The sequence below is a fragment of the Chlorocebus sabaeus genome, chromosome 2 (genome assembly GCF_047675955.1).
Source record: "Chlorocebus sabaeus isolate Y175 chromosome 2, mChlSab1.0.hap1, whole genome shotgun sequence".
Classification (NCBI taxonomy): Eukaryota; Metazoa; Chordata; class Mammalia; order Primates; family Cercopithecidae; genus Chlorocebus; species Chlorocebus sabaeus.
Window position 1 is genome coordinate 84276850 of NC_132905.1, and position 22227 is coordinate 84299076.

General features: G+C 34.6%; 1 protein-coding gene across 2 annotated transcripts in view; it reads left to right on the plus strand.

Moving 5' to 3' along the window:
- The window catches only part of TMPRSS15 (transmembrane serine protease 15), a 136386-nt gene that overhangs the window by 36363 nt on the left and 77796 nt on the right, over nt 1–22227 (plus strand). For both annotated transcript variants that reach the window (XM_073010272.1, XM_007966679.3), the window contains 4 exons: nt 4210–4318; nt 9383–9489; nt 15924–16064; nt 16735–16884. In XM_073010272.1, coding sequence (XP_072866373.1) covers nt 4210–4318; nt 9383–9489; nt 15924–16064; nt 16735–16884 — 507 coding nt within the window. The remainder of the gene's footprint in view (nt 1–4209; nt 4319–9382; nt 9490–15923; nt 16065–16734; nt 16885–22227) is intronic.

Sequence of the window (22227 nt, forward strand, 5' to 3'; positions counted from 1 at the left end):
TTAGAATTACATCAGCAGGAAAGTTCACTTTTTAGCTGACCTATGAAAAGGAAAGATGCTGATTCACAGCCTTTAAGCCAATGCTTAACTCTTTGGAAGTTGGCGAGTGTTCTCCTAGTTTGCATGCCTCACGTGTGTATCCATAATAGAGCTTGGTGGCTAAGCATAGTCATGTTTGATTTGCATATCCTGGAGATTTCAATGCCATGAGCAAAGACACAATTAGTGAATATTCAGCCAGCAGAGGGAGCTCTTCATTGGTCCTAAGTGCATACCCTTAGGAATTCCATCCCATTACAGGTAACATTTCTGATAATGCAGTAGAATGTCTGCTACTATTTGACAGGCTCATTTGTCTTCTACTTAGATTTTTTTTTTCTGATGCTGCACTAGAAAGCACTGCACAGTCTAAAAAGTCACAATCCTAAGTACCAGCCATCCTACTCATCCACAACTGGGTCATATATTTTTTCCTGAAAACCTATCCTGCTTCATTCATGGTCATTTGTACTATTAGGTTCTCCAGAAACATCCTGAAATTAAATGAAAAAAAAAAGCATGAGAAAGTGCCTTACACAAGCCTCTATCTTGAAATGATAATATTTTGGCATTCTGAGTGTTGCTATTAGAAATAATTCAATACTACTGTAATTTTATTTTAAACACGTTTAGGAATATTCTCTATATTTGCTTGAATGCAGGAATTGACTAGAGCCTCATTAGAGCAGAATCTGACCTGTGGAGTATCCATTCCCACTAAAAGTTAGTAACGTGACAGAATACTGGACAGGAAAATTGATCATATTCTTTAGGACATGCTAAATACTATGACAAACAATCTTAACAATTTACGACAATAACAGTTTATTTATCACCTATATCACGGTGCAAGAAAAATGGCGAACGTGCTGTAGGCATTCAGGATGCCTGCTCCTTACTTGCCACTCTCTCTGCCCCCAGAGTCCTCTACTGGATCCTTTACAACCAGCTGACTGACAAAGGAAGAATGTTACAGATGTGTTCAGAAACCATATTTGGAAATAGACACAGTGACTTTTACAATCGTTCATTGGCCAACTCAGTCACATGACCTTATCTGACTGCAAGGGATTTGGGGAAGTGTAGTTTAGTCATGTGCTCGGGAAAGAACTGAAACAGGGTTCGTCAAACATAAAACCGTCTTTGAAACTAGAGACATAACTCAGCTTTCTGGAAATCATGAATCACATTGTGCAGCACAAAGCTGTTGATACCTTTCCCAAAAAGATGCGTAGTGAACAGATGGGAACAATGACTAAAATTTTAACAACTTTACAAACAGGTTTTACGAATTCTTAAAGGGATCTTGTTTTGTTCCCTTTCTCTCTCTCTCTCTCTCTCTCTCTCTCTCTCTCTCTCTCTCTCTCTCTTTGCGTCCCCATTTGTTCTGGAATATTATTGCAAATGTGATCTATATTCTAACTTTAAGAACATTGAAAAAGATGGAAATCTTTAGAAAATTTTCTGTTTCTTCTTTTATTTATGCTTTCCCACCTGCTTTTCAGTTCAAAGAGTGGGTGATGTCATTGCGATAGTGATAGATGCACATATATATTGTGATATTAGGCAATATACCACAGTATGCGCTAGAAAAAGATTGCCTGGCTTTCAACTGTTGCTTGTAAGCTAGGAGGCCTTATGGTAGTTAGTTAATCCATATATGCCTCAGTTTCCCCCATAACTTCATAGAGTTGTTATAAAATTACATTCATACATATATAATAACTTTGGAAAATGACTGGCACATAGTTAACACTCCGTAAAAGTTGGCAGTTATATTTTAGCACTGACAGGATTGAGCGCCCTACCTCATGCACTGATAGGACTGAGCTCCCTACCTCATTGCTTCCAAAGTACTGTAACTCAAATATAAACTTCCCAATAGCAGTAGACTTTACTACACTACCTATAATCTTTGAGTCCACAATATTTCTTGACAAACTGTAATTTAAAAGCTTTATATATCACATAAAACGCAAGCAATACCATTTTCATTTTTATGGTCTTTGAATCTAAGGCATTAATTGCCCTACTTGTTTGGCATGGTTTACAGTGAAAAACAAGAGTTGAGGGTGAGAAAAGAGATTTGCTCTAACAACTAGAAAATTATTTAGCAAGTCATTAAAAAGTCACATATTTTACTATTTATCTTCAAATCATGACAAATGAGCCTTAATTTTCTTTGTTTGTTGCAGCGATTATTATGCATAAGGCAATTCAGTTAACAAACCACTATTTTTCCTTCTTTCCTGTGGTCTGTGCTGGATTGTTCAGAATTTAATCCTTGCTCCTTGACTTCTTTTCTTCTCTTATCTTCATTCTTTTTTTCTTTTCTTTTTTTCTTCTGGGAATCAGGTTGCCAAATCATAAGCTAATGCAATTAATTCTTAGGCCATTGTTTTTAAGCAGACTTTGAATAATAAACTTGTTACCAAAGTAAATTTTTATGCACTTCAAAATATATATATATGCCAAAAAATAGCAAAAACCCAATAAACACATTAAATTTTTATCAAGATTTCTATTTGCTATCTAATTTTTAATGTATTTATTCTTATATACATAAAATATTTTGTCATAAAATAGCTCATATTATGTAATTTGATAGAATCACTTTATAATTTTACAATGAGCTTTTTCATAGCTCAGTTTAGAATTAGCTTATTCTAAACACTCAGGTTCCAAAAATGGCAAATTAATTTTAGCATATTTCTTTGATTTTTCTATCCTCCATTAATGCTTCTCCATATGAAGAATTTTTAATCTACGCAGAGAAAAAGAGCACATTGTAGGGGTCATAATTTTAGAATACTATGTCAACATAACCAAGTAACTAACTAGATGGAAAATAATGTAAGAAAGACTAAAAATTGTGAAAATCAAGGGGGATTTTTTGCATGTACTATACATAGCAAGTGTATGAAAAAAACAAAAATCTGTAAGTTATGGCTCCTGGTTCACGCCTTCAAGATTTTAATCTAGTTGGAATCTATTCAGATATAAATTAAAGGCAACTAATAATGCATGACATTAAGGAGAGGTTCATGAAATAAATCTATGAAAACTAAAAGAGGAAAATGAGTAATTATGGAAAGCAAAAGTCTTAATCAGGAATATTGAATGAAAATATTGAAAATATGGAGCTAGTTATCTCCCAAAAGAGCAAGAGTAATGAACTTTAAAAGATGGACTAACAGATTTGTTGGATGGAATTCTGTACAGGCCATTAGTACTATCATTTTCCTGGCCTTATTCTAATCTTTTTCAAGAAAATATAGCACTTTGTACATATATTTGAAATTCACCTAGCTCCAATTTAATTATAAAAATAAGACCAAAAAAATGAATAGTTATTTATCTAAACTGGTAGGTTTCAATTCAGATATATTTATTTCCTTGCAAATATGGAAGAATACACTTAAAGTGCAGTTTAGGGAAGTGTGGTTAGAAAGACAGTGCTTTTGGACAGGGCGCAGTGGCTCACGCCTGTAATCCCAAAACTTTGGGAGTCCTAGGAGTGCAGATCACCTGAGGTCAGGAAATCGAGACCAGCCTGGCCAATATGATGAAACCCCATCTCTACTAAAAATACAAGTGGCCGGGCGTGGTGACAGGCGCCTGTAATCCCAGCTACTCCTGAGGCGGAGGCAGGAGAATTGCTTGAACGGGGAGGAGGAGGTTGCAGTGAGCCGAGATGGCACCATTGCATTCCAGCACATGCAACAAGAGTGAAACTCCATCTCAAATAAAAAAAAAAAAAAAAGAAAGAGAGAGAGAGAGAAGGAAGGAAGGAAGGAAGGAAGGAAGGAAGGAAGGAAGGAAGGAAGGAAGGAAGGAAAAGAGAAAGAAGGAGAGAAAGAAGAAAGAAAGAAGAAAGAAAAAAGAAAGAAAGAAAGAAAGAAAGAAAGAAAGAAAGAAAGAAAGAAAGAAAGAAAGAAAAAAAGAAAGAAAAAGAGAAAAAAGAAAGAATTTTTCTAAAATACTTCACGATAGGATGTGTATTAGTATTTAAAAATGGCTAATAGATTTTCAACATGAAATCTTATTATCATTTCAGTTTTATAAAGTAGCCTTGTACAGATTCTGCCATGAATATTCTGTGAAATGTTTTGCAGCCGATTTGAATCCCAAGATTGTTTTTGTCTAACATTAATTGGCATCGTTTTGCAGCCACAGTTTGTGATGGAAGATTTTCGTTAACTGGATCATCTGGGTCTTTCCAGGCTACTCATTATCCAAAACCTTCTGAATCAAGTGTTGTCTGCCAGTGGATCATACGGTAATACAAGATCTTATGTTTTCTGTTCTTAAGTCATAAAGTGTTTTTCTGATGCAACGTCTTATTGTTTTCAGTACTTTTTAAAAGAATTATTGTTTTCATTAAGTATGAAGCAAAAACCTCCCAACTGAAAAACTGTACCAAAGATTATACTATCATTTTTAACCTTTTACAAAGGTATTCTGTCCTATGAACAATACTGTCTAATAAATGGGGTCATCTCATTGGGTTCTGAAGCAAGTTTATTTTTCTGTGGTGCACATTGATCACGTGCTGCCAGGCAAACAGCACACATGTATGGCGTGTATCATGAGAAGTAGAATTTCACATCACCTGCGTTTGTCTATAAAATATATCCTTTCTTATTTCGCCACTGACTTTGTGGAGATCTCTAAAGGTGTGATTCAGTTACAGCAGATTAAGAGCAGGGAACAGCCTCTATGTATGTCTTTCTTGCTATATCTCGAATGACATTTGGATCAGTCAATATATATTTCACCTCCATATTCTTAATTCAATTAACCAATCATGATGATAATCAAAATAATCAGGCTGCTGATAGCTGATCTATCTTAATGTTTACCTAAGCATTTTCATAGACAAGGAACACCTTAAGTTCCTTCCGGATATTCCAAGGAAAAAAGAATTTGTACTCACATAAATATAAGAGATCTTGAAATAAATTTATTTAAACTCTTAAAAGTAGGACTTCTTATAGCTTTAAATATGTTAACATGCAATGTAAGTCTCCAATGAAAACTTGCTTGTTAAAATGCTGAATATTTCCCCAATAGAGCATGCAGAATAAGTGCTCCATTGAATTCACTATGAAAAATTATATTCTAATTAATTCATTTGTATTAATAGCTAGATGGGATTATGGTTTACTGGTCTGACCTATAGTGTTATTTTAATCATTGTGTTGACTCACTAGAAAACTACGGCAATCAATATAATAGCTGATTAAAGAAAGTTAAAAGTCGGAGCCTCAGGTTCTTGCCAAACAGTATGAAATGGCTGCTTATTTCCTCCATCTCTGTCTTTTCCAGCTTGACTCCAGATTCCCTAAAGGTCTCACCAGCAGGCTCACTCCCTTGGTCTTTAAACTGACATAACAGAGGCAGAATTTAAACAGCTTCAAATTGAGCTTTACTTTCCTTCTCTGTCTAAGCTGGGATGATCTTCTGCTCCCTCATCTTGATCCCCTCACCTCTGCCTGTGGTTACCAGACATGTCTTATAGTAGCCATGAGTATAACATCTCCTGCATTTACCTAACATGCTTCAAGGGCCCTCAAACCTAAGCACTCATCATCATCGCCCTTGGAGCTTCTCAGAATACACATTCCAGAATACACTCCGGGACTGCTGAATCTGATAGTCAGGGCTGAAGTCCATAGGTTTGTGGTTTGGGGTTTTTTTGGTTGTTTTTTTTAATAACCCACCACCATTCTAACTTTATCTCCCTTGCAGCAAACACAGGTCAGGTTCAAAAATCTGAGTTTCTGCTTAGTTGTCTTTTAATGCTGCCCTGCTAGTAGCTGCCATTTCACTAACACCATCCCCACTACTTGAAGACTAAACTTCAACCCTGAAGTCCAGCCCACTGGCTGTAATTATAGTATGGTGTTTGATCAACCTGAGGTCTTGCCACAAATGGACAGTTCTCAACAACGACTTTTAGACTTTCAAAAATTTACTAACTCTGTGAAGAACGTCCTTGATTGCCTTATTGGCCACATTACTACTGGTGGTGAACCTAAAAACCAGTCTTGCCATGTCCCTGCCTATAGGCCTTTTTCACTCAGTATCCTCCAGGGCCAGAGTCAGAGGCCAGGTCACTTCTCAGGGCTCCTGCTTGGCCTTGGAAACTAAATCTCTTAAGTATTACCAGCCCTTTTAATCCTTTCCTGGGTCCATTTGCAGATGATCTAGCCAACCTCGTGCCCGAGGAGGCTTAGACATTTTCACCCATACACACTTTTATTTCTTTCAGCCATCTCTCTTCCAAGGAGTTCAGAGAAACTTGGTACTTACAAAGCACTTGGAGGAGTTACTTACATTTCTGATTATAACACTTTAATAAGACAGTGGAGTTGAAAGTAGAGGTTTCACTAAGTCTCCTCTCTCTGAAACTATTATCTGAAAATGAAAATAGTTTAAATGTCAAATTTAAATTTTCTAATGAACCTGTCACAGTTTTCCTTCTATACTCTTATACTGGCAGCTAGATACAATATATTTTTTTATTATTATTATACTTTAAGTTCTAGGATACATGTGCATAACGTGCAGGTTTGTTACATATGTATACTTGTGCCATGTTGCTGTGCTGCACCCATCAACTCGTCATTTACATCAGGTATAACTCCCAGTGCAATCCCTCCCCCCTCCCCTCTCCCCATGATAGGCCCCGGTGTGTGATGTTCCCCTTCCCGAGTCCAAGTGATCTCATTGTTCAGTTCCCACCTATGAGTGAGAACATGCGGTGTTTGGTTTTCTGTTCTTGTGATAGTTTGCTAAGAATGATGGTTTCCAGCTGCATCCATGTCCCTACAAAGGACACAAACCCATCCTTTTTTATGGCTGCATAGTATTCCATGGTGTATATGTGCCACATTTTCTTAATCCAGTCTGTCACTGATGGACATTTGGGTTGATTCCAAGTCTTTGCTATTGTGAATAGTGCCGCAATAAACATACATGTGCATGTGTCTTTATAGCAGCATGATTTATAATCCTTTGGGTATATACCCAGTAATGGGATGGCTGGGTCATACGGTACATCTAGTTCTAGATCCTTGAGGAATCGCCATACTGTTTTCCATAATGGTTGAACTAGTTTAGAATCCCACCAACAGTGTAAAAGTGTTCCTATTTCTCCACATCCTCTCCAGCACCTGTTGTTTCCTGACTTTTGAATGATCGCCATTCTAACTGGTATGAGATGGTATCTCATTGTGGTTTTGATTTGCATTTCTCTGATGGCCAGTGATGATGAGCATTTTTTCATGTGTCTGTTGGCTGTATGAATGTCTTCTTTTGAGAAATGTCTGTTCATATCCTTTGCCCACTTTTTGATGGAGTTGTTTGTTTTTTTTTTGTAAATTTGTTTGAGTTCTTTGTAGGTTCTGGATATTAGCCCTTTGTCAGATGAGTAGATTGCAAAAATTTTCTCCCATTCTGTAGGTTGCCTGTTCACTCTGATGGTAGTTTCTTTTGCTGTGCAGAAGCTCTTTAGTTTAATGAGATCCCATTTGTCAATTTTGGCTTTTGCTGCCGTTGCTTTTGGTGTTTTAGACATGAAGTCTTTGCCCATGCCTATGTCCTGAATGGTACTACCTAGGTTTTCCTCTAGGGTTTTTATGGTATTTGGTCTAACATTTAAGTCTCTAATCCATCTTGAATTAATTTTCGTATAAGGAGTAAGGAAAGGATCCAGTTTCAGCTTTCTACTTATGGCTAGCCAATTTTCCCAGCACCATTTATTAAATAGGGAATCCTTTCCCCATTTCTTGTTTCTCTCAGGTTTGTCAAAGATCAGATGGCTGTAGATGTGTGGTATCATTTCTGAGGACTCTGTTCTGTTCCATTGGTCTATATCTCTGTTTTGGTACCAGTACCATGCTGTTTTGGTTACTGTAGCCTTGTAGTATAGTTTGAAGTCAGGTAGCATGATGCCTCCAGCTTTGTTCTTTTGACTTAGGATTTTCTTGGCGATGCGGGCTCTTTTTTGGTTCCATATGAAATTTAAAGCAGTTTTTTCCAATTCTGTGAAGAAACTCGTTGGTAGCTTGATGGGGATGGCATTGAATCTATAAATAACCTTGGATACAATATTTTTTATATCAATAGCATGCACTAGTTTCTACAAAGTATTAGATAATATAGGAATGAATGAATTAATCCCTGTCCTTGAGTCATATAAATTGTTAGGAAAGACATTTAAGTATGTAAATAACAATTTAACTGTCATACAATCAAGCTGTCACCTTGATGGTATGAACAATATACATGAATTGGAAATTTTAACGTAATTAAAATGTTCATACTACCCAAAGTGATGTACAGATTGAATGCAAGCCCTAAAAAATACTGATGGCAGTTTTTACAGAAATAGAAAAAAAAATCCAAAAATGTATATGGAATCACAACAAAACCTGAATAGCCAAAACAAACTTGAAAAAATAACAGACCTGGGGAGGGTCTCACACTTCCTGATTTCAAAATATATTACAAAACTGTAGTAATCAAAACTGTAACGTACTGGCAAAAAGACAAACATGTAGACAGAAAGAATAGAAAGCCCACAATAAAGCCTCACATATATGATCAAATGTCTTCCATGAGGGTGCTAAGACAACACAAAGGGAAAAGGATAGTCTTTTCCACAAATGACACTGAGAAGACATGAAATGGTGCAGCTGCTATGGAGAAGAGTGTGCAGATTCCTAAGAAAATTAAAAATAGAATTCCCATATGATCTAACATTCCCAATTCTGAATATTTATCTCAATGAAATATCTGCACTCCCATGTTCATTTCAGCATTAGTTACCATAACCAAAAAGTAAAAAGAACCTGAATGTCCATCATCTGATGATTGAACAAAGGAAATGTGATATATATATGAATATTAGTCATAAAGAAGGAAATTTTGTATATGATACAACATAGAAGAACCTTGAGAACATTGTACTAAGTGAAATAAGCAGTCACAGAGAGATAAATACTGCATGAATTCATTTACTTGAAGCATAGAAAGTAGTTAAACTCATGGAAATGAGAGGAGAATGGTGGTTGCCAAGGACTGGGAGGACTAAGCAATGGGGGAGTTGTCATTCACTGATACAGTTTCAGTCCTGCAAGTTAAAGAATTCTAGAGATCTGCTGTACATCATTGTGTTCATAATTGGCAATACTGCACTGTACACTTAAAAATTTAAGAGGGTAGATATCATATTATGTGGTGCTCACCACAAGAAAACACATACAAATTCTAGAATGCATTAAGAAATATGACAACTGTTAAAAATGTGGTAATCTATTTTTTGCTTTTAATTTAGTGTAAACCAAGGACTTTCCATTAAACTGAGCTTCGATGATTTTAATATATATTATACAGATACATTAAATATTTATGAAGGTGTAGGATCAAGCAAGATTTTAAGAGGTAAGTTGAAGCAAATATACAATTACTTATGAAAATGAAAATATGTGGGTAAATTCTTGGAGTGATATGTTTTCCCTTTGATTTTGAAGTGAATATGGACTTGAAACTTATAAAACTAAAAAAAATTGCTTCTCATTATAAAAATTAGAAAATTAGTGCTCTACATGTCTTCATAATAAAACAGTTACGTTTTAACATCATCCTCTTCTAATTAATATCTTAAAAATTATGTGAAACTTGTCAAATGATTATAATTATCTATTTGGTTACCATACATTGTTTAAATGTTAGTCCCTATTAACCAAATTCAGACAATCTCTGAAAATTACTATTCTGTTTTCTCTGCATTGCACAGGTTATAAACTCACAAAGGTTCTGTTTTTTTTTTATGTTCATCCTGCTCCTCGTTCTCCTGCAGGCTAATACTAATAAAGTGGCTAAAACATTGTCTAGCCAAGGAGGTAGGCTAAGTAAATGATAGATGTGGTTGGATGGTATTGTGACTATATAACCATTTATTGTTACACATGGACGGGGCTGGAAGCTGAAAAGAGGGCAGGGGGTGCCCTAGTAATATACATCTGTTCATGCCCCTTTGTTCTACCTGTTCCAAAATGCACAGACCTATTCACAGTAACCAGTGAAATTAGGGGCAAAATTCCAGGAGGAAATCAGTGAGGATGAGGTAGAGAATGTGGAAACAAAGCTGAGGGAATAACTAGTTTTCCTTGCCTGTTGGAGAAATAGTTAAGTGTCGAGCTAAGATAAGGTTGGTGACACGTGTGATTAAATTTTACATAATAACTTTGTGTTAAGAACCTCGCCTCTCAAATTGTATTTGTGGGTAATGAAAAGTGAATCCTACTGAATAACTTTTTACAGATTTAATGATTTGAGAAATATGTAAGCATATGCTAATAATATCTCATTTTTATTAGGTGTTGATGTGTGATACTCTACTGAATAATCAATGTGCATTTTCTTATTTAATATTTTCAATAAACCTGCAAAATATGTTTTACAGAACAGTAAAATGAGGTCTAATATATTAAATTACCATAAGTCCACAGTGTTGGAGGCAGAAATCAAATCCCAAACTCTCTGACTTGAAACATAATACAATTGTTCTTTGTGCTTTAAAAGCCCAAGTACACATATCATAATGAGTGTATATAAAACATATAAACTCATGGTAAATCACATTTGCTCTTAAAAAGAATGGGCCAACCATTTCATAATCTATTTCTATATCTGATAAATGCAGTTTTTTAAAATTATTACCAACATAAATATTCACATAGGTGAGCAAATAGGCTACTTCATATAAACATTTCCAAAGACTAATGTGGCATTAATAAACTTTACCATATATTTTCACTTACACTGTGTAAAGGAGTGTTGTCAGCACTTTGAGTTGACTCAATAAATGCTCTTCCAAACCATTTATGTAGGTGCTATTATCATCCCTACTATACAGAAGATAAAATCTAAATTTGCAGAGGTTGGGGGCTGAATAAGTGGTAGGCATAAGATATTCTCATGTTTCTTAGCTCTTCAAATACCATGGTTATGGTTTGTCTAAATATTATTTTCACACGATTAGGGTATCAGCAATTTGTGAATAAATTTTAAAACATTTAGCCATAGTGATGTGACTAATGGGCAATTAGTTGCCATAAGAATGTAATGAGAAACTGAATATCCAAGCAGAAAATATCTATGAACATGTAGTTACATTATAACAGGTAGTTGCTTAATTTTAAGGTATTCAGAATAATAATTTATTTTAAAGTTTTGAAAATTAAATATTTTAATTATAATCTGAAAATGGGAGAAAGTGTATTGGGTGTTAAATTTTCAAATTAAAAATTCTAACTTTTTCGAAGAAAACTAATAATACTTTACCATTGGTACCTAGCACAAAGTCTGGTGTATTGCAAAAACTCAAGGTTTATCTGAATTTATGCCAACTGGGATATATTTCTATCATATGGTATTATAGTATATAATCATTGGAGACAAGCAGTATTTCCCATAACTGCAAAGTTAATTTGTATGGAAATAATACCGATACTTTCATTCTCAGGTCACAAGCTCATCTTTCCCTAAATGTTTTAGCAATTTCTTTATGTGAAATGTGCTTACAAGGTTTGCTTTCATTAGATTCCAATTAAAAATATATAATCTCAAATGCTGTTATTATTTGTACAATATTGGAAATATATAAATTTTTTACTTAAGGTAAGTGGGATTATATAGAGACAATATAAGGAATTATCTTTGTAAAATAGTTGTTATATACCTGATTAGGGGCAAATCAGCATAAACAAACCCTAAAGGCATTTTTTTCCATCATTTTAACCTACAGTTGGGATGCAAAAGTTCTTTAACTGCTAAAAAATGTCAGGGAAATATAGACATACATAAAGTGATAGTGCAGTCTTCAAATAATCATGAAAATTGAAGTAAATCAAAATGGAGTGCTGGGAAAGTTATTTCAAAAGTGTTTTCTTTAAGTTGCAATGATGAAGGTATAATATTAAATTCAATGGTTATAATAATTATAAATACTTCGTGTGAAAGGAGTAGAAGATGGTGAGTGAGGTTACTTAATTTAGTGTTCAGAAAAATCTATAAATGTTTTTATGCATCTTCAAAGAAAGACAACAAAAATGCCTGGGTTAGCACATTGAAAACAGTTTCAAAATGCTTAGCCCAGGAATTGGTGTTTCTGAGTGCATAGTTGTTACGCCATTATTTGTATCTCAAGTGCTTAGCTGGTATTCCATTCCCACAGGACTGCTGACAATATATTTCTAATACATTGTATAAGGCCATGCTTATCCTGAGGCACACAGAAGTGTGAATAGCTATAGCCAAAGCTATGTAATAAGCATAGTGTATATTCCTGAATTGTCAACTTATCCTACAACAAAAATAATAACACTGCATATGTGGAATTAAACCATATAGGCAAATGTTATTCAAAGTAAAGCATTTTCAATACATTTTATGCTTTTATTAGGACACTTTTATGTATACTCAGAAGTACCCATTAACTCACTTCTGTTGACAGGGGTATATTATGTGGAAAAATTTATTTTAGCAAGCATTAGGTTTGCTTAAGTCATCCCTTCCAGAAATTATCAAAGATTCCCCAATCATAGTGCCTGGCAAAATTAAAGATTCCTTCTTCAGTACCCCCATAGCATTTTCCCCTTATAAAATAATTTTATGGTTATTTCTAATAACTCACCAATACAAATTATTCCAATAGAGGAAACTGGTTATTTCTTTTCTATGTCATCAGCACTTGACCCCAGACTAAATTCATAGTGGGCACTCACTAAGATGTGTTGAATATATTAGAAATTCTTTTATAATAAAGATGGTACTCTAGTTGCTGCATTTTCACTCTTATAAATTGGATAATGTAAGTAGTTTGAACTAGGTCTATTGAATCATATTCTGTAGAAAGTTGGTCTTCCCTGTCCATTGCCCTCTTTCCAAACTCCCCACATCTGTATCATATTTCTCTCTTCTTTCACAAAACCTATTCACCAGAGCCTTTGCTGTTAGTAGACAAATGATGAGTTAATTCACATTTAAGAGTGACTGCTTGATCAGTCTATGCAAATTAACATCCATAAAAGTTTTGCATTTTTAATAGGTGTTGGATTTTCTTAAGGAATGTCTAAAAATGTATTTTATCAGTTATGATATACTAGGAAAAAAGGCATCCTTTAAAAGATATTAGGTAATTGTTTTTATTCTTTCAACACAAACCCCGTCTCTCTTATGTAGGCAAATTCTATTACTCTGTTTACTCACATCTTGATATATGCCCTCAAATATTGATTAAAAATCTCCTATGCTTTGGTACAATGACAGAGGCACATAATCTCACCCTTTCTTTTCAAGGTTTACATCCTAGTTGGTGAGATAGAGAAGCAAAAGATAGAATTCACTGAGCATTTAGTGTATACTGAAAATAGGCCACAAAAACTTAGAAACCTTTAGAAACTTAGAGACCTATAGACTTAGAAACTTAGAAACCTTTAGACTTTTAGACTTAGAAACTTATAGACTTAAAAACTTAGAGACTTAGAGACTTAGAAACTTAGAAGCTTAGAAAAGCCACACCAGGTGGCCATCTAAAAGCACCCGCCCAATGACCAGGTGGCCATCTAAAGCACCCGCCCAATGACCAGGTGGCCATCTAAAGCACCCGCCCGATGTCCATGTGGCTATCTAAAACACCCACCCAAATTCCTGGAACTCAAACAGAAGGACAAGTCCGGGAAATACCCCGCGCGGGTTCAAACCGGGTTCAAACCAACTAATCAGAGTAAGACACCCTGCTCAGGCCATAACCTGCTCCAATCATCTTGCGCCTCAAGCTTTGTGAGTTTCTGTGGTTTTTGCCTTTATAAACTATCTGTACTAGGCATTCGGGGTCCTGTGGCCAACTTCGGACATAGGACCCTAGCGCACTAGCAATAAATCTCTCCACTGTGACTTCCGTGTTGAGTGGTCTCTCGCGATGACCCCTGCCCAGGAAGGAATCTAAAAACTAGGTTCCAACAATACCAGTCACTGTCTTACATGAGAATTACTTTTACTCCTTATCACAAATCTTCATGGGAAAAAGTTGTTACACTACAGAAGAAAGGCACAGACAAGTCTAGTAAGACATGGAACCAAGACTCAATCAAATACTGATGCTGGAGCCCCTGCTCTTAACCACTACCCTCCACTACTCCCTGGATTTGTAAGACACATGGCTTTCACTGGATCTGTAGTCCTGGGACTCTTATTAGACAAGGAGACTTTAAGACTATCTGATGAAAGTTTTATAAAATCTCTACAGACACATATTCTACACCATTTTAGGAGGTTTGCATGTATCTCTGAAGCAGGTTAATGGAACTCAAGGTAAGCTCCTGGACTTTTTAGACTAGCACAGTTCTGTTAGATATCATGAGACTCCAACACACTATGAAATCCAGTACACTAAGGGTGTGGTTGAACCACCAGCCACATTCAAAGCCAGCTGGAAGCCATTGTCCAAGAGAATTCCATTGCCATGGAAAAAAAAGCAAAAAGGAGGCAGATAGGTTTAAAGTTTCTAGAATGTTCACATCCCTTAAGTGACTAACACTTATGAACTCCAAAGGTTTTCAATATGAGAAGTATTTAAATTACACAGGTGTGCATGCTGCCATGATGACAGTCTACATAATAGTCCTTCATGAAAAAGCATTGAATTTGTGACACACATTTTGGGGAAAAACATTAAGATGTGAATCAATGCTTGTTCATGAGGTCCTTTCTATTAGATTATATTGAAATTACATTGTATGTATCACATTGTTTCCTAATTACTACATAATCACAGGATATCTAATCATTCATAAAAGTGTCTCTTTTCAGAACTCAATGTTAAATAACTCACTGTTATTTATGCTAATGTATGGATTGTTTGTTAACAATCCATTGTTAACACTTTTTTTTATTATCACCTCCACTAAGAAACCATTTCAGGCCTTTTTTTTTTCTAACTACCTCTCGTGAAAGTCTAATATTTCATATATACTATATTCTGTGGATCTGTTCATGGACTGTGGGTATATCTGAGCTTTGCTCAATTGAAAATTAAAACTGTTTTTCTCCCTCAGAACCAATTTTAACCCCCCTAGAGGCAAGATCACCCCCTTTGAAAATGTATGTGATGTATATTTTCATAAAAGCAAATTTTATAGAACAATGATTTTGTAAAGCATCATATGAAAACTTTTAATAACCCAAGTACCATACTAACTCTTGACAATCAAAAATGAAAAAAAAATCCCCTAAGTAGTTTATACTCAAGACAGACAAATGTTACAATCAATATAAAATGCTGTAGAAACAATCTTAAGTCACCTGGTATTATTTTGAGATCTTATAGTTACAAGTGTAAAGAACCAAAGAATACTCTTTTGTTTCTATTATTTTACGCAGATTAAGCCCTTGTGAGTGTGACACAGTAAATACCTGATGAAGCTAAGTTGACTTTAATTTTTAAAACTGCTTAACTGGTGTTTCTTAGATGAACTTTGTCAGTAAATGAATGCATCTTTTCTATGTATATATAGTGTATAAATCTAACAATTAAAAATTTAAAATGCCTTTTTTATCAAACCATAAATATGTAAAATAATTTGAGGCTTTCTAATGTTTGAGAGAAGAGATATTTCAGTTAAAATAAAGGTAAGACTAATGCTTTTAGTTAACTCGGTGGTATCAGATAGATATTTGGATAGATAAACCGATAAACTGAGAGTTCAGTAGATGGACTGATGGATGGATAGATAGATGAACAGATATATATATATATATATATATATATATATATATATATATATATAACAGTTGTTTATTTTATTTTGCAGCTTCTATTTGGGAAACTAATCCTGGCACAATAAGAATTTTTTCCAACCAAGTTACTGCCACTTTTCTTATAGAATCTGATGAAAGTGATTATGTTGGCTTTAATGTAACATATACTGCATTTAACAGCAGTGAGCTTAATAGTAAGTATTATTTATTTTTCAGCTTTTTAATTTTTAGATGCTTTAATGTTATAATGGAATTTTAAAGGTAGCAGAATCTAAAATTTTCATGATGTAAGTTTTATAATGAGTATCTTGTATGTGCATCTTTCTCTTCTTAGAACTCAAAAAGAAATGAGAAATTGGAAAATGGTTTACATTTTTCAAAGGAATCAAATAACCAATTTGAGAAAACTTATAAATCACTGTAAAATCAAATTAAAATTTTATTTGCTGCAAGCATTGCAAGTTACAAAATACTAGCATAAAACTATTTCAGAGAAAATTCTACATAAACTTAATATGGATCAAGCTATTAAATTTAGTAACAGGAGAGAGAAAAATATGGAACAAAGTTTATGTGGGTGAACCAATGGAGACAAAATGTAAAACTTAAAAAACAAGAAACTTATATTTGCTAATACCCTGACAGAGTATAGGAAATGTATTAATTTAACACAGTTGGCAATAAAAAGCTGTTTTAAAAAAACTAAATAGAATGCAAGAGAGTTAAGATTAACAAAAAAATGATTTTGTACATACCACTGAAGTATAAGCTATATAAGGTTAGATTATTTTCAATACAATCTAATACAACTACTCACATTGTGGACTAAATTTGTTTTTTATTCTTCCTTTTTTTCATTCACAGATTATGAGAAAATTAATTGTAACTTTGAGGATGGCTTTTGTTTCTGGGTCCAGGATCTAAATGATGATAATGAATGGGAAAGAATTCAGGGAAGCACCTTTCCTCCTTTTACTGGACCCAATTTTGACCACACTTTTGGCAATGCTTCAGGTATAATTCATTTAATTCAGAAGTCAAAAGGATTTTAATTCATAAATCAAAAGGAAAGAGATATGTGTTGTTCTGCAGTGTAAAGTGAGCAGTATTAAATGCAAAAGTCTTTTTGGATTTTTTAAAAATTGAATTAATTAAATGAAAAATGGTAACCAAACAGGCAAGTAAAAGTGAGTGTGTTTCAAGAAATATATTGGTTTACCCTGTATATTTGCAAAATGTTGAAAAGTACACAGAGGCCATTAGAGACAAGACTAGGTTGTCATCTTAGACTTGCCACTTATTATTAACTAAGTAGACTTGTGTGAAGCAATTAACTTTTCTGGAGTTTGGTCTATTTTGTCTTAATTTCATTTTCTGATTGTACATTGCTAGTGCACAGAAATAAAATGGATTTTTGTATATTGATCTTAGACCCAGCAGCAGCCTTGCTGAATTTGTTTATTAGCTCTGATGTGTCTTTAAAGAATTCCTTAGCATTTTCAACATACAAGATTGCATTATCTTGAAACAAAGATAGATTTCTGGGAATCCCTATGGAAGTCTGATTCTAAAGCACGATAATAGGGCAGGGTTGTGACTTCCAAGTACGGTTTTCATCTGAATGAGACATTCGAATTGATGCCAGGTGGAAATATTAGAGACAATAATATTTTGCTTAGAAACTAGAAATCGTGGTGAAATATTAGAAACTAAGGAACTTGTAGTGAGAAAATCAGTCATGAAAGTCTTGGAACACATATTCATAATACCAAATATAATCACTGAAATAAGGGTTCCAAATCTTAGAAGGAACGTGTAAGGAAAATTAAAAAAAAAAAAAAAAAAAAAGTCAAAATTGAGCATTTATATCATTGTCTTAAGCAAAATTCATCCTATAATATGACTTGCTGATAGGTTACTGATGAGAATACTATTCCATTCAGGCAAGTAAACGTTAAAAGCCACCTCTAACCAGCCATGGTTCTAGGCGTTAAGGATACAGACCACATACAGTAACTTCCACAAAGTCTGTCCCAAACCTCCAAGTTGAAATGTTTTTTCCCTTAAATATTCTAAGCACCGCTTCTGTTTTTCCTATCACGTAGCATTATATTTACTCAGTTATTTGTTTCTTTTTGCCACAGTGTTCTTTTCAGGAACAAAAACCTAGTCTCTTTTGTCTTTGAATTAATAGGGCATAGATTAGTCCATTTTCACACTGCCATAAAGAAATACCCGAGACTAGGTAATTTATAAAGGGAAGAGGTTTAATTGATGCACAGTTCTACATGACTGGGGAGGTCTCAGGAAACTTACAATCATGGCGGAAGGTAAAGCAGATGCATCTTACATGGCTGCAGGCAAGAGACAATGAGTGTGTGTAGGAAGAAATGTCAAACACATATAAAACCATCAGATCTTGTGGGAACTCACCATTACGAGAACAGCACTGGAGAAATTGTCCTTGTGATCCCATCACTCCCACCAGGTCCCACCACAACACATGGGTATTATGTAGATTACAACTGGAGATGAGATTTGGGTGGAGAACACAGAGCCAAAGCGTATCAGACATTCTCAGTGCATGAATCTAATTGACAGGCAAAATTATTTTTGAACATGTAAATAAATATCTACAACTTTGACTCAAGTAATTTCTGAGTAAGTTATTGACTGAATAAAATAGTTTCTAAAGTAAACAAAAATTCTAAGCACATTGACATTGCAATTTGTTATTAATGGCCACTTCTATTACAAACATAAATATTCCTGATTTTAAGACCTGAAAATTAAGTGGTTGATTTAATATCAATTGTGAGTGACATTTAGTTAAAGAACTTTAAAGTGTTAAATTTTTTCAAGAAAGAAATATATCTGACTAATCCTACTTCTTTAGAGAATGATATCCCTAGAATATTATAATATGGTTCATCACACTATTTCAACTTAATAAAATTAGTTTTTAGTAAAAAGTAACTACTTTTAATATATTTCAGAGTCATCAGTAAAAGCCCCTTCAAATTTATTATTTTGTTCTTTTATTTAAGAAGCATTTATTGAGGCCTTATTCAAGTCATTCAGAATATATCTGTGAACAAAATAAACCAGATTTTCTGCTCTCACGAAGCATAAATTATAGCAAGAAAAAACAGGAAATAGGAAATGTACATATATAAAGTAATTAATTGTTTCTTGGTGTATTAAGTGTGAATAAGTACTTTGGGAAAATGTGAAGCTTTGTAAGAGGATGGGGAGGGTGGGGCTAAGATGCTATTACAAATTAAAAGAGGATGATCAGTTAGTCTCATTGAAAGAGTGACACTTGAATCAAAACTGTAAGGAACTGAAAGAATTAGCTACACAGATTATTCCAGGCAGAGGGAACATGACTGATCTATTGGAAGATAGTTTGTGCGAGGGCAAGAGTGTTGAAAAGAGACTGGTAGAAGGCCATTGCCTAACTAGAGAAGGGGTCATGAGACTCAGATCAGTAGGAGCAGATGTGGTGAGAAAAGGCCAAATTCTGTATATATTTTTTAACTGAAGCCAACAGAATCCAGTTAAATGAGTCACCAGTGTAGACCTTTGCATTAAAAAATGTGCTGTATGTAAATGGCCAACCCCATAAGACAAAAATATTTAGTACTGAAAATGATGACATGAATACTCTCATACATAATTAATCTTTGAATAAGTTATTTCCCAGAGCCTGATTCTCCATGGAAAAATCACTAATTGCACAGCTGAAAACTAACCCCTACGTGATAATCACCCCACTTCTCTGAAGGGGTCTGGCCTAAAACAGTCAAATAATCTGATTTTTTTTTCTCCTTACTGTAATAAAAAAAAAATTTCTACTACACTTGGACAAGAGTAGTTAGAGGAAAGTGCAAAAAGCATTTATATCTATTGACTATGACAGATACCTTTTATGTAGTTGAAATCTTTGATGTTCAAATTATCATTTTTCTACTTTTATGTCACTGATATCTGAAGAGTATAAATACATTACAGGGGAAAATGGTTTCGCCTTGCCAACAGATTAAATAACTAAGGAAATAAGATGAAATTGGACAAAGTGGAACGGGTTGAATGTCAAGTGGAGGTTTTACATAGCTAGGTCTGAAATGAAGTCTCAGGAGAAAGCAGAGTAGCAGGAGTTATTTAAAATTAGACGAGTCATATAACGAGGACAGGTGATAGGGTTTAATAGGTCCTCTCCAACTCTCATACCTGTGATTTCATAATCAACCAGTCATTCCTCTCCAAAGGGCATTTTCTTCTAGCCTGCTTTTTTATGTGTCAGAACATCCTGTCTCTGAAATGAAAGAGAATTAAATATTTCTCAATGTTGCTCTTATCCAGGCAGGTTTATTGTTTGTGGTGTTGTTTTGTTCTTTGCCTTTACCTTAAGTGACAGAAAAGACTAAATGAAACAGACAAACTTTGAGTTAATACTGCTTTAGGTAAGAATACCTAACGCTCTTAACTTTTCTAGTCCTTCTGAAGAGCTGTCTCCTGGTGCAGCAATGGCTTCTAAATCTCTGTGTTGTGAACAGTCAGGGTTTCTCTGTACCTCTTAGAAGCAAAGGGAATTGTTGGAGAAGGTGATGTTGAGGCAGGACAGCATCTTGAGGTGCTCAGAAGTGGCCCATTCATTCAGGAGGCTCAGGAAAAATGAGGTTCACAATATGTGGAAACTCCAGGAATGTAGGGGTCACAGAGGACTACATAGCTCAAACAAAATGTTTCTTTCCTTTCCTTTATCAGTGAAATTGCAGTTGTTTGTAATAATGTGGGAGGTAGTATAGTTTAGCAGTAAAAAGCATTAAAATATAGACCCTGGAGTTTTAGCCAGGTTTAAATCTTTCTGCCTCAATTCCCTTATCTGGAAAGTGGGGTTGAGGACAATAGGACCTGCCGTTAGAGGTATGTAATAAACATTAAATTGATTGCTATGTTTAGAAAAAAAAATTCTGAAAAATGCCTGGCACATAGGAAGTGCTATATAAATGTTAGCTATTACAACTACTTTCTTTTCATGCTGCAAAAGTGTTCAAGAAACATAAATCGGCTGTGGCACTGTTCTAAGTCATATGTTGGGGAGGAAAATAGTTACTCTGCTCAATTTTTAAAATTATATTACTTCTTTTAGATATCTTCATTTAACTTAGCATATAAACTTTTTCTAAAATAAGTGTAACTTTAATGTTTTAAAAGTAACATTTTTATTTTCTTATCTTTCCTGTGATGCTGAATTTTAGAAAATAATATACTTTCTAAAATTGATAGATTCTGACTGAATTTAGACCATGCATCAGTCTAAACTTTTAATAGTATCTATCTACTAGGTTCAGCTACTTTTACATATGTACTTACAACTCATGAAACAATTTATATCAGCCTACTTCCTTCTTGAGAGGAATTTCCAGGTTCTCAGGAAGTTCTGCTATCTCTCCAGTTCCTGCTATCTTTATATTAGATCAGCACATGCTCAGAAGTTTTGCTTTTTAATTAGGATGTTGGGTGGAGAGAGGTTAGGTTCGATTCATAAAGAGGTAAGCAGGAAAAAAAGTGATGGAAAGAAGTTTTAAGAAAAACCTAATCGTTCAAAAAAGAGATTCATTATATGCTTAAGTAAACAAAATGTATTCAATTTTCTGGGGCTTATTTATTTATTTAGAGACAGGATCACTCTGTCTCCCAGAATGGAGTACAATGGCATAATCATAGCTCACTGCAGCCTCAAACTCCTGGGCTCAAGAGATACTCCCACCTCAGCCTCCTGAATAGCTGGGATCACGGGTTCGTGCTATCACACCTGGCAATTTTTTAAAAAATTTTTTTATAGAGATGGGGCCTCGTTATGTTGTCAAACTCCTGGCCTCAAGTGATCTTCCTGTCTTGGACTCCCAAATTGCTGGCCACTACGGCTGGCCAATATCCTGGGTTTTAAGCTGACTGAGATTGATTCTAAGAGCTCTAGAAGACATTTCAAGGAAGTCAAGGGTTTTAAAAGAAATTATTTTTGACCATATAAATTCCCATGTGGTTATGAAAAAAATCTCTTTAATTATTCCTTTTGTGTAGAAATTTAATAAATTTAAAAGCAAAGCAAATCTGTAACAAAAATATATTAAACAACAGACAGCTAATTCACATCAAGACAGAAAAAAAAATAAACGAAGTGTCTTTCTTGTTCCCAAAAGTTCCAGCAAGTTGAAAAATTCACATATAAACATAAACAAAATATACAACAATCTGGGTGCAGTGGCTCTTGCCTGTAATCCCAACACTTTGGGAGGCCAAGGCAGGCAGATCACCTGAGATTGGGAGTTTGAAAGCAGCCTGGTCAAT